Source organism: Colletes gigas, unplaced genomic scaffold, assembly GCF_013123115.1.
Source record: "Colletes gigas isolate AHSC1104 unplaced genomic scaffold, ASM1312311v1 Colletes_gigas_Sc00005, whole genome shotgun sequence".
NCBI classification, from domain to species: domain Eukaryota; kingdom Metazoa; phylum Arthropoda; class Insecta; order Hymenoptera; family Colletidae; genus Colletes; species Colletes gigas.
The window spans coordinates 7,550,272-7,563,168 of NW_025106634.1; the positions used below are offsets into that span (position 1 = coordinate 7,550,272).

Genomic DNA, 12,897 nt, shown 5'->3' on the forward strand with positions numbered 1-12,897 from the left:
CCTGGAGCCTGGGGGCCGCGGCGACGAACAAAATCTGCCGTAAAATTCGTTTCGAGGCGGAAGATATTTTTCTTGGAAATGAATTCACCGAGCGTCGTCCACGACGAATGTGCATCCGGCTTAATGCCCGGTGCAGAACGAAGAATGCCGCAGGTATCTCACGTGGAATCTGCGAAAGCGTTGTCCCCTTCTCGCCTTCGAACGCGGACGGACGCAGAAACCTCGGTCGCTCTTCGCCATTTTTCTTTTCTCACCTTAAGGCCTCACACGCACACGCTGCTTCCCTTTCTCCCCCACTTCACACTCGTCTTCCCCCTCCCCCTCCCCGCCCCGTCCCGCCGCCACCCACCGACCGCTAGTTCGGTCTCTGTTCCGCTCCCGTCACGTTCCATCGCGCTGGCTCGTTCTCCCTGTTTCGTCTCTAGTCGACCATGCACAGGCAAAAAGTATAACGGCGCGACGATCAGACGACCGCGCCACGATGTCGACAGACTGTCCTGTGAATTTTTACAAGCCGCTTAGCAATTAGTCACCCCGTCTTAGGGACGATTTCGTAACGAGTTTGTTCGCTGCCAGTCCCGGGCGAAGGAACACAAAACGTAGCGGGACACGGCCGAGGAGAAACCTCTTTTTCGCTTTTTTCCTTCACTTTTTGCCAGAGTCGTGACTCTCGTACTATGTATCGGAATATTTGACACGTACAGTGCTTGTTACGATACAAATGTTTATGACTACCGAGCATACTCATTTATCATAAATTTTTAATCCATTTTGAGGTTAGCTTTTGGTATAGAATCGTGGTATTGCTTATAGAAATTTCGACCATTATATTCGGATATTCGATAAGAAGTCCCAGCCCTACATTCGACCCGTGGTTTCTCGCGTTCTGCTTTGGTCGATCTTCGGTGCTCGAACCGCGTGTAAAGGAAAGGTTAGGGTAAAAAACAGAATGGTATTCGTTCGAAGAGTGTCCTCTCGGATTCTGCTTATGGATTCGGGAACGATCCGCGAGGGGAATTGGGATCGACGGTGATCGTAAAATTCTTTAACGGGCGATACCTTTCGAGCGAATTCGGAAGCCGATTCGTAACGCGCATCGATCTACAAACACATAGATTAACGCGCGATATAGCAAACCGTGCGCCGCGTATGCGAGTCGCGTACCGCGGATTTGCATCGTACGCGCGTCGAACGCATTTAATCGTCCTACGTCATTTCGACGCGTGTCGCGAATCAACGAGCGGAATGAAAACCCACCGCAATCGCGCCTCCATTCACGGTGGCCAGCTTGGCTCATTGATGTATTCCCGTGGTCGCTTATCGCCTGGCCGTTTGTATCCGGGAATTCCTCTTTGTCGCTCGCGCTACTTTCGTAAACAGCCGCCCCGATCGTTTCTGCGCTTCTTCGCTTCGATCTGGTTGCATCAGCATTTCCTAATGCGTGCATGTGCGCGGAATATTTATTTTGTGAAATTTTTCAATGAACGATCCACAAAATAAAAACTAAGTACGAGTCAATTTTTTAATAAAGATCAACTTCCGCACTTTTTATTTAAATTTTACGTGTGTCTTGCCATTCCTTTCCCTATACGTACGATACTACGATAAGTAGACCGTAAGGGTAGTGTCTTATTCCTTGAACAATATATAAATAATAACACTATTAATTTAGTTTTTGAAGATCCGAAGTATTGTACGACGGTTCGGCGTTCATAAAAAGTCGGAAGTTTCGTCGGCACCGGTCTATAAAATAACCGATAATAATCGGCGAGGACGAGAGGAAGGTGTGGGTGAGACGACGAAGAGCTAACAAGAAGTTACGTTTCGTGCTCGCCGCTCTCCGATACCGGTGTATTCGCTGCTCACAAGCAGTGGTGGACGGTAACGCGGTTGAACGGTGGTGGAGGTGGTGGAGGTGGTGGTGGTGCCGGCAGCCGGTACAACGGTGGTGGGAACCGCGATAGTGTTGGTGAACGGGTGGTGGGGGAATCACCCACACGCGCGGCGCGGTCTCGCACACCTCTTGGAACGGCACAGTCATTCGCGACACCCACCGCGATCGAGGTATCGGCGCAACGGACCGACACGAGTTCCCTCTCGGTTAACCCCTTGTTTTCTGATCGGTTTCTTTCGTTTCGCACGTACGCTAAGAGGTTACCGGCGCGCGTCGCGACGCTCGACGTTAAGTAACTTGGACCGTACGCGGATCCGATCCCGTCGTGTTCGCGTAGGTATATAGGAAGAGGCGCGGTTGTGTGCGAGCGCGCGTGACCGCGAACGCGCACTTGCACGATAACGCGGTACATCGAGCACGTAAACGCACGCGCGCGAGCGCAACACGTAGATACGAGGCACGGGTCCCGCCGTGGCAGCGTGGTCGGCTATCCCCATAAAAGCGACGGACTCGACCGGCCTGCGAACAGTTGTCATCGTTGGCTAACATCGGCGCACAACGTGTTGCTCTCTCTCTCTTCTCGTGCTTAAGCGCATTTCGAGGGACAGTCGATCGGTAACCGTCCACTCGGTCGCAGATACAACGAGGAGACGCGAAATGTCACGCGATCGCGTTCGATCGATGCATGCGCACGTAGTCGATCAGTGAATAACGAGAGATAGAATTTGTCAAAAAAGTTGTTCGAATCGCGGTTCCTGCGATCGAGCGAAACCGTGTCTCGAGAACGGGCGAGAAAAACGCGAAACAGATAAGAATCGACAGATAACGCTACGCGATTATCAGAGATCGATCGTCGCCGAAATTGACCGTTATAGATCGCGAACCGATACACCGACGAGTTTCGCGCGGTTCGAAGTAGAAGACCGTGAAATCGATCTTAGCCTGTGTTCTCGCGCTCGATCGGCTTTGATTTCCTCTGACCCGTCACCGGCACGCGCTCGAAAACTATTATAAGAGAAGAGGAGACGAACGAAGAACGCCAGACAGAGCGACGCTCACCCGCGGGCAAAAGACGCTGTCCTGTCTCGTATTTCGTGTGTATACAACAGCGGTCGCGACAGCTCGTGCGCGCGCGACCGCGAGCGCGCTTGCATCGAAAGCGAAAAAGCGATCCGTCGTGGCGCAAGCGCCAAAGCCCAGAGGCTTTTTCGAGCGAGCCAGTCCGGAGACGGGTGCCGATGATCGGATACATCGGATTCAGTGGCGGCACGGGCGTAGAGAGCGAGTCGAGCAACAGCTTCCCACCAGTCAGTTGCTCGCGATCGGCTAGTCAGTCACGGCAGTCACGCGCCGACCGTGTCAGACGCGCACTGGCCTGTTGCTTTGCGTGGAAAGAGGCCGGTGAGGAGCGAAGCGAACGGTGAGAAAGGATCGCAGTGCCAAACCCGAACGCCGATCGTATTAATTCGCGACCAAGAAGTTGAGAAGTCGGGACCGTGCACGCGCGCAGTTACACGCACATCGCGGCGCGAGAAAATCGCCACGCAGGCGCGATGCGAGGCTTCGATGTACGTCGAAACTCTGTATCGTCGATGATCGATCTCGATACGAGCCGAAGAGCTTGTTGAACTTTAGCGCATAACCTCGGTCAACGCCGCTGCCTCTCGCGACTAGTTGCGTCGAATTCGTGGATACGCGCGGAGTCACGGTTTAACCTTAACCACGCGTCGGCCGTGTCAGACGCACACCGGCGTGTCCCACCGCGAGAAAGAGACGACATACGTACAGATCGTTGGCAAAGAGAGCGGGAGGGGGCGTTGCGCGAAAGACGACGGTTGAAACGGAGACAGAGGGAGGAAGACGGAGAAGCGCCAACCACGCCGCGGCTCGCCTCGCACTTTCGTGTCCCCCTCGTCGTCGCTGGTTGTGTACCGCCTTATAAAACGCGCGCGCAGTAACACGGAACGCGCGACGGACGAGAGGTTAGGGCGAAGTAGGGAGCGGGGTACAGGGCCAATCCCCGGTACGAACTGTGCACTCGGGAAAAGAGAGAAAGAGGGAGCGATAAATAGGCAGATCGAGAAGCTGGGAGAAGAACGTAGAAGGAAAGAATAAACGATCCTGCGTTGTACCTTAGGCCCGTTAAGCCGTCGGATGCGCTCGTTGAACGTGTCTCGAACGGTGCACGATACACGTCGCGTTATCTGCGGTAAATATTGCGACCAGCCGCAACGGGCTGTACCGGCCCCGCTGATCGTTTCTAATCATTATCGTACACATTTGCAATCCGCGTACGTATCGCCGTGCTCGACGTCGTCGTGGACTACGCGGCGACCGTCGCAGCCGCAGCCGTAGCCGCCGTCGTCGTCGTCGTCGTCGGTTGTTCGGACAATCGTTTCTCTCGTCGCGTACCGGCCCGCCCCTAAGGGGTCAGGGGAAGAAGAATTTATGGTGATGGTGAGACCTTAACAGTGCCCGTACAGTGCAGAAAGTTTTGTGCAGTGAACGGTCGTTAATAGACCTAGTGCCGCGGCTCCGACGACAGGGAGAGAGAAAAAGAGATAGAAATAGAAAATACAAGCGAGATAGTAAACAGAAGGTGGAAGAGAGACGAGAGAGAAACCGCGCTATATGCGTTAGAGCGGCGCGCGCGACCGGCCAGGGACGAGAAAGCGAAATAGGAGATACGAGCGAACGAGAAAGAGAGACGAAACAAGAAAAGACGAAGCGCGATAGAACGAAGAAAAGCTGCCGAGATGCGTTACCACGGCGGTCTGCTCTTGTCGATCCTGCTTATCGTCGTTTCTCACCCTTCGACATTGCGTGCGCGCAGGGTCGCGCCCTTGATCGAAGACGACTGGGCCAGGAGGCCTCATCGTGCCGCCGGTAAGCCGCCATTGTTCGACTCTTATGCGTTCGCTGATTTTGTTTCTTTCTTTCTTTCTTATTCTCTTTACGTTTTTGCACACGTCAATGCCCCCTCCCCATTCCCTCCTACCTCCCTCGATCGTTTATCACGATCGAATCGCGGCTGTGCCGATGTCGAGGCCCCCCGGACACGTCGACGACCGTTGCACGGGCGTCTACGGTCGCGCTTCGCGTCGCGGATTTCGTCAGAATGCGAGCAGTTTCTTTTCCTTTAAAGGTTAGAGAACGCTCGAAATTACCGGGCTTCGCCGCGAGCCGTGTGGCGCTTTTACGTAACGAGAGCCTCGTGAAAAAGGCGGGAATCGAACTCCCGATCGTCTGCTTTGAATCGGTGTAGCGCGCCACCGCGCAGTCGTTTCGGATCTTCAAAAACGGAAACTAAATTAATAGCGTTATGATTTATACATTGCTCCTCGCGAATAAAACGGTTTTAAGGGTTTCTAGAGAATTATTCGAAAGTACACAGAATTATTTAGGTCTTCTTAAGCATCGATTGCCAATCACTTTGCCGACGGACAACAGTTTTATCAATGATAAGCGATTTTATAATAATTCCAACTAATTTGAGGGCAATTAACTTTATCGGTGTGCTTGCGGAGTCTTGTACCAAAGTTAGATTGTAAAATACCAAAAATTTATGTTTTAATTTCTTCCAAATAGAGTCTTGTTTCATGTTTAAAAATAAATGATAATTACATGGAAGTATGTCCAGTCTATAGGAAGGGTAGGTAACGTTTGAAAGCCTCATTTGTGAAAGGCTGCCATTGCAACATTGCTTTTGTGCACGGGACCGTTGTCCTACAATTTTCTCTATGCTTTACGTGTTCCACCCGATTGACTTATTTATTAGGCGATAACTCGTAGACTAATTACACAATCCGAATAAAAGTTCGTATTTATAGTCATAATGAATTATACAATAGGGCTATTAACGTTAACGAAGCCCCACCTTCTTTTGTCCTCCACATTCCGTCAATATTTTTACGCACCCTCTGTAGTCCAAAGAACTCTGTACTTTTACGATACATGCAGCTTCCAAACTGCTTCGAATTAAATTTAATTTCAAATAGAAAGTATTGATAGCAAAACAATGCTTAGGGTTCCTAAATTTTAAAGGTACCGGTTTACAGTTACGGTGTCCGTCGTTCCCGTGTGAAAATTATAAATGAAGGAAATAAAATGTACGGGTGCATTTATTGGTGGAAAAACCAGCTCCTCAGCGACCGTAATTTCTATTCAAACCCAGAGATGGGCACAATTTTATTTGAACAATAGATAACCAATGACACCAACTTACAGAAATTTATTCTTGACGTTTATATGGTCAGAGAATCAAATTTTTACTTATTATTTGATAAGTATAAAAAAAAAGAATTACATAAAATTTTTCTCGATGAAAGTTAACGTACGTTCGTTTCGCGAAACGTTCGATGGCAAAAGAGTGAAATATATGACCGTTCGTGGATGTTACGACGAGGCAGGAAGTAACGTACCGGTTCTTAAACACCTCGTACTGACCCAGATGTTAGAACGAGTTAATGGATGTGTATTGTAGTCGCGTTTCTGCCACGAAGCTACCGCGCGACGGTACTTCGAACAGTCTTTTGTTTCGTTACGCCCCATCGCACTTTTTCCTTCATTATTTTTTACTATATATCTGTTTTCTTTTCCCTTTTCGAATTTTTTCAATCTTCAAGTTGCACGTAAAATAGAATAAATAAGTAACTCGTGCTTCAGACCTGTGAAAATTGTCCAATAAATTTATATCAGGTGTGTTCAAATGCTGTTTTACTTCGTGCAAGAGGAATGGAATAGAAATATGTTTCATTAATTGTTTAAGGGTCGAGTCGATAGGGTGTATCGGTATTCGAATAGTCCCGTCGGATACGTCGTGATTTATTCTTACAAAACATACGCACGACGCTGAACAATTTAAGCAAAAATGTTTCGAGAGGAAATGCGGTTACATAGCCGGGGATTAATTACAGTTGCTTCTAGATTACGTAGCGTAATACTTACCTTTAATAACGATCGGGTTACCAGACGAATGAGGTATCGAATTTAACTGTCTGGTAATCAATTTAATGGAGGAACGCCGAAAAAAAGAGCGAATAGAAAAAACGAGGAAATTAGCCGGCCGAGAGAACGGTTAATTGATTTTCCCCGATCATTAACGATGGGTATTACGGGGAGCGCGATTATAAATAAATAAGACCAGAATTACGAGCAAAGCGAACGGCGGTGGGGATGAATCCGTTTCACTAATCCGGGCGTGGAATCGTATCGGTTATTCGGGAGTTCGGAAAGACGATCGTTGGAGGCGCGCGGTTCATCGCAGCGTTGTTTGTCGGCGGGAATACAAAGCTCGGGCTGTGAATTACGCGTTCGTCGCACCGCGAATATGTAAACACGCTCACCGCGATGAATGATAATACCGTGGTGCGCGCATACTGCTCGTCGCGGTGAAATTTTTGCAGCCACGAGACGCGGGTATGAATGTCGTTTCGCGATACGGGGAACGATACGTTGATATCTGTACGCATACACGTTCGAAAGAGCCACGAAAACATCTCCGATGAAAAGTTTTACGCGTTCGCGAATACAGTTTTTCCAACTCTGGGGAAAATGGGGGATACGTTGCGTTACCAATCCAGCGACTTACGGGGGTACGCATTGTTTTCGTAGAACTGATCATCGATAGCGTTTGGACCACCAGAATCCAAGAGATCTCGTTCAAGTCCCACGGTTATCGAGATGATCCGATCGTATGAGCAATCGAGTCGGGCGTGCCAGCGTGAGTAATGAAATCGGACAGCCAATAAATATTCAACTCGTTCGCCATCAGGTGTTCCCCTTAAGCAGCGCGGATCGAGTCTAAATAGGTTTCGTTTTCGAAAACGGAGACGATTCGTATTCGAGGCGAGGCGAGATATTCGGTTGGACGTTGTTATCGACTATTTTCCTAAAGCGACTATTAGGATTTTCCGGGATGTGGTTGATAAATAAGATTTCTCACTTTCCCATTCAACTAATATATCTATTGCAAGAGATAAACAAACATAATTACAATACTATGATTTCCCACGCATATTCTTTCCAGCACGACCTCCTTACTCACACACCTCTCCCCTTTACAGATGGCGCATAGATCGAGACTATTACATTTACATACATTCCAACAGCGACAATAAATATTTAGAAACACGTCGTATTTTGACACAATAAAAATTACACAAAAATTACGGTCTATTTAATAACTGAGATTAAATTCTAGATGGTCACCCATGCTACAAAGAGGCGCATAATCGGTTATGCAACGCGTGCTCGAGGGTCTTCGAAAATCAGTAGCACTGCTTCTGTAATAGGTTGTTCCGGTAGGAAATGCTTCGCCAATTAGAGTTAATCCCGCGCAAAGAGAGCGTTGTATCAACACGGGCTTAATTTTCAACGGTACGATGAGATAGGAGACTCGAACGTTGACGCGTAGCGGGATTATAATTAACCTCGTGGGTGGGGCAGCGTTTCCAAAGAATTTTTTAATCGCGATATGTTTTACAATATATTTGCAGTTATTATTTGGATTTTCAAACGGAAAACGAATTTTATTTTGTTTAAAAAAACAAAGTTGATCTTTACAGTTTGAAAAAAGTAATTTACGCGCCTCTAGTAACCGACTTGATATTTTCTTGGATAATCGTTATAGGAAATGACGAAACAATTTATTTTGACCCCCCTCGGTGGATCTAGCGTCGAAGCGCTTCGTAAAGAGGCTTCACCGGTTCACATTTGCTATTATGGTATTGTGTTATTGTCTTATTAAATGATGTTTGTCGCGTAATTGCGCAATGTTTTTGTAGTTTCGATTGTGAAGCGTATCTCGAGCCTTCGTCGAGAGTACGTAGAACAAGGTCGACTCGTGGAGACGTGGCGTTAATTCCTAATGAACCGGCTAGTTCCTTCGCTGTCGATCCCGAATCTCTGGTGACGTCAATGCCTCGTCTAAACAAACAGCAGGAACTTCTTTTTGTTTCATTTCTCTAGAAAAAGACCCGTTCTTGAAAAATACGTTTCGCAACACGACGGCGTTGTTAATTATTCCGCGATTGAATTAATAAATCTACAAAAAGTTCTCTTTTTACCCTGTCGATTACTCCATACAGTAGTTTCGTTGGGACTCAGAGTCTGGATTAGATAATAATAGAATAGCAATAATACGTCTTTGACAAATCAAAATAGTGTGGTATTAAACGTAGATTAATTAATCATCTTTTTCTATCGAAATATTAAATTTTCCTTCTATTATTATTGTCTCGAAAAGTAGACAAATGCAAAGAATCCATCTGGCGTGTGAAATTTTTGTTAGTCGAGTGATTATCGATCGAAAAGCAGCGAATATCGTGGAGTGCATTTAGCTGGAGCATTCTGCGCTGAACAGAAAGCTGAAGGTATCCGGTAGTCGTGGACCATCGGCAAAGAGAGATCTAAGTGGTTCGTTCTTCTTCTTTATATGGATCTAGCAGTGTCCAGTATCATCTCCTGCTACTCTTTCTGCCCTCTTTCTCGCGCTCTGTCGGTCCCACAGCCTCTCTCGCACTCGTTTCGTACCTGTTCCCCGTCCATTTCCTTATCTAGCGTTGCCCGTTTTATTCGATACGATCCACCACTTCGAAAACCGTATTTTCCGATCGTGGTTTGAATCAGTTTTCTCTGGGGGTGTGCAAGAATCCCGAAATCTCGAGACGAGTACGTTCGTAATCTCGAAAGCAAAGATGTGCAAATTTTTTTTTAAAAAAACGTTTTGGAAAACGCTGGTCCAATTAGAAACGCGAAAGCGCCGCCGGGATCATTTTATTGCGAGAGTAGAACAACAAACAGCTCGTCGAGTGTTTAGATACCGTTTTATCGCCGGTGACATTATATTGCAGCACTTTAGTCGATTATCGTGCAACAATAAAAACGAGAGCAAGAGATATCTATCCGCGACGATCGACGAATCTATATTTTAGACAAATTCAATGGAAACAAGAGACATTGTTACAGCAGGCAAGTGTATTACTTATTTACATACCCTCGATGGATAGCTACTAATTTATTATCACTACCGTTAAATAAAATTTTTTTATTTTTTAATATGTCTGAGAATATTACCAATAAATTGGCAAGGATTTTCTGATGAAAACGAGTCCAAACACAACGATATTCTGTGTATTTTTAACTATACGCTGTTAACAGTTTTTCATGAACAACGTACAAGTGAAAGTAGTCCGTGTAAGGTCGTGTTCGGACTCATTTTACTCGCGAGAACCTTAACCATTCGTTGATTAAACGTTTTAATTTTTATGAGAATTAATTGTTCAAGGAATAACAAGTTGTACCAATGTTCACCTTGTTAATAACGTATACCAACAAATGAGATTCTAAGTAGGAAGATAATATAATTACTATTATATCCACCAGCATAATGGGACGTAGAGTTTTAACGTAATCCTTTTTTGGAAAATTAGGCCCTCAATACAGGCGGAAATAAAACTGGATTAGCCGTGAATGCTGTTGTCAGTAGTTAGTCCCCATTCAAGGTATACGAGGGGAAATTCCCGGATCAGCGGGCCCAGCTGGCACACAACACCTGTGCGTACCTGGCCGGCCTACCTTGATTGATTTCTGAAGGCCGTGAGGTTAAGTGCACGACTACCTGTCGACCCTGATAATTTCCGTGTGGATTACCAGCCGCTGGCTGGGTTTCCCGTCACGCGTGCACCGAAAATTCGGAGACCCTCGAATACTTGTCCCTTAATTTTGTGCAAATGACCATCGAAGGTCCATAACATTGTTCTGTACTCTCAGGGGGACAATGGAAACCAAAAATATTTGGCAATCCTTGGGGGTCTACTGGTACCTTAAACATACGGTGCGACGTTTGTCAACATAGGTAGTCTCTTCTGACAGATATACAATGGATTAAATGAGGGTTTAATTAACGAGTGGAAAGTACAGGAGTAAATTTTTAGCATTTTTTATTTAGGTAAAATAACGCAATTATTACAAGGGGGTTAACACGTTTACTGCCACGTTGTACCGCTTGTGTACTCGATACCTGATAATCTAATCTCAATCTCTTCAAATGTAAGGTGATGTCTCGCATACAATAGCATTTAATAAAACGGTAACGCATAATTATTGTACATTCTTTATTGGAACGCAAGATAAAGTATGCACTTAACCTACAAATATAAAATGTCGCTCATAAAGAATATAGGTTAGAAAGAAGGTGGATATTTACTACTAGAAAAATCTGCATATTCGAGTGGTATACATGCATATAGGCGCGACTGGCGTATGTGTTAAAATTTTCGACACCTGTTGCTAAACTCCCTATGTGTCGTGCATATCCTTAAAGGTATATTTTCACGCGACAGTCTAGCCGTGCTTAAGGCTATGCAAGGGGGGCCGTGGATCTCTACGTAAATCGTCCAGTGACTGTCGATCGTTTAGTGTATGTGTCGATGCACGGTCTGTCGAACTCTCTAGGGAAGTTGCGATCGTCGGTTGTCATTCTGTTCTCATGTTCTTTTCCATCCCTGTTCGTTTCTTCCTCGCATACTTTTTCTTCTACGAGCGCACCTGCTTAACGTAGCGCGGCCGGCGCTAATCTCAATTAGTCTTTATTGCCGGCTTGGCGACGCTGGACGACCACGAGTTTCATGCGCGACGCGGCTTAATGCGCCCGCCGCGACCTCACACGAGCATTCCAGATACACGCGAATCACCGGGCGACCAGACGAAGAAACAAGAACCGTCCTCGTTATGCGTTAAGAACCACCTGAACAGTCGCCCGGGGCACCGATGACGGTTGTTGATCAAGAATTTATCGGGAATAAATAAACTCGTGGAACGGGTAACTAACCCCCTCGAGCATTCGCGACGTCCGAACAGCGCGGCGTAATCTTCGAACGGCCCAGGGCGTATCTTTATTACATTCTTGTGTTTACGAACGGAACGTTTACCGCCCGAAGGCGAGGTGGCGCAGGTGTCGTGCGTGCAAATCTGTTTCTTCGGCGTCTGTTCTTTGTACGGATACATTGTCGCTGCAATACCAGTTATCCCTTCACCGATGATTAACGAGAGACGGTATGTGTTACACTGCTGATTTTAACTCTTTGCGATCCTACGTCGACATCCTATTTCGTTTACCACTATTACATCGAGTCCAGCTCGCCATAGAATCTTCCGACTCCTGTTATATACAGCTAGTCGCAAAATTGCGTGCACACGCACGTTAGAAATAGGTTGGAAGACCGTTCATCACAGATGGCGCTACATTTACGGTAATTTAATTAAACACATGCTCTTTACTACGTAGAAATGAAATCTATTAATAAGTCAATCGAGTACATATTCCGGATAGTTTGAATAGTTTGGTTGGTCAGTGTACGAGCATCTGAAAAATCAGGGTTCGCGAATCAAACGCGATCGTTAATTTGTAAATCAATTTACGAGCTTCCGTAGCCTTGATGACATCCATTATAGCTTGTTCAGCTCGTCTCGACGACTGTTATTGCGCCTGGGGTAAAAAAGTGTAGCATTCCGTGAGAGAAAAAGAAACGAAGGTCACCTTGAAGTTCCTTCAATGACTCCGTCCGCGAAGGAACTGTCTCCGACGCGTTTGTGTCCTTTACCCAAACAACTCCCGCAAGAATCGGTTTTTCGCAGTTGCAATTAAAGCAGCAAAAATATTTAGTCGTGAATCTCTTTTTTTTTTTTTTAACTATTACATTTATTCGCAAAAATCTCTTTATAATTATAAAATTTTTTAGCATTTTGTTAATAGTGTGGGCGTGGCGAGGACAGAGGGAATACGATCCCCGTCGATTTCTTTCGAACTTCGTGGGACGATGGAATAACCCCGTAAGCGCGTGCTCAAAGGTTGCTTAAGGTCTCGGTGTAAATGGATCTTATTCACGTGCGGTGCGATCTCTCTCTTCCTTCGTTTCCCGTGCCGACGGCCGTCTCGTTCCCGTGCACGTTCACCGTGATTCTCGCTACATGATTCGCGGCTAATTGGCCGCAGCCACGAA

At 46.4% G+C, this 12,897-nt stretch overlaps 1 protein-coding gene across 2 annotated transcripts in view; it reads left to right on the forward strand.

Annotated features, from left to right (window-relative positions):
• The first annotated feature begins 2,345 nt into the window (after positions 1-2,345).
• Positions 2,346-12,897, forward strand: part of LOC122395032 (dorsal-ventral patterning protein Sog) — a 70,414-nt gene continuing 59,862 nt past the window's right edge. For both annotated transcript variants that reach the window (XM_043392314.1, XM_043392315.1), the window contains exon 1: positions 2,346-4,780. In XM_043392314.1, the coding sequence (XP_043248249.1) occupies positions 4,651-4,780 (130 nt within the window). In that variant the 5' untranslated portion in view covers positions 2,346-4,650. The remainder of the gene's footprint in view (positions 4,781-12,897) is intronic.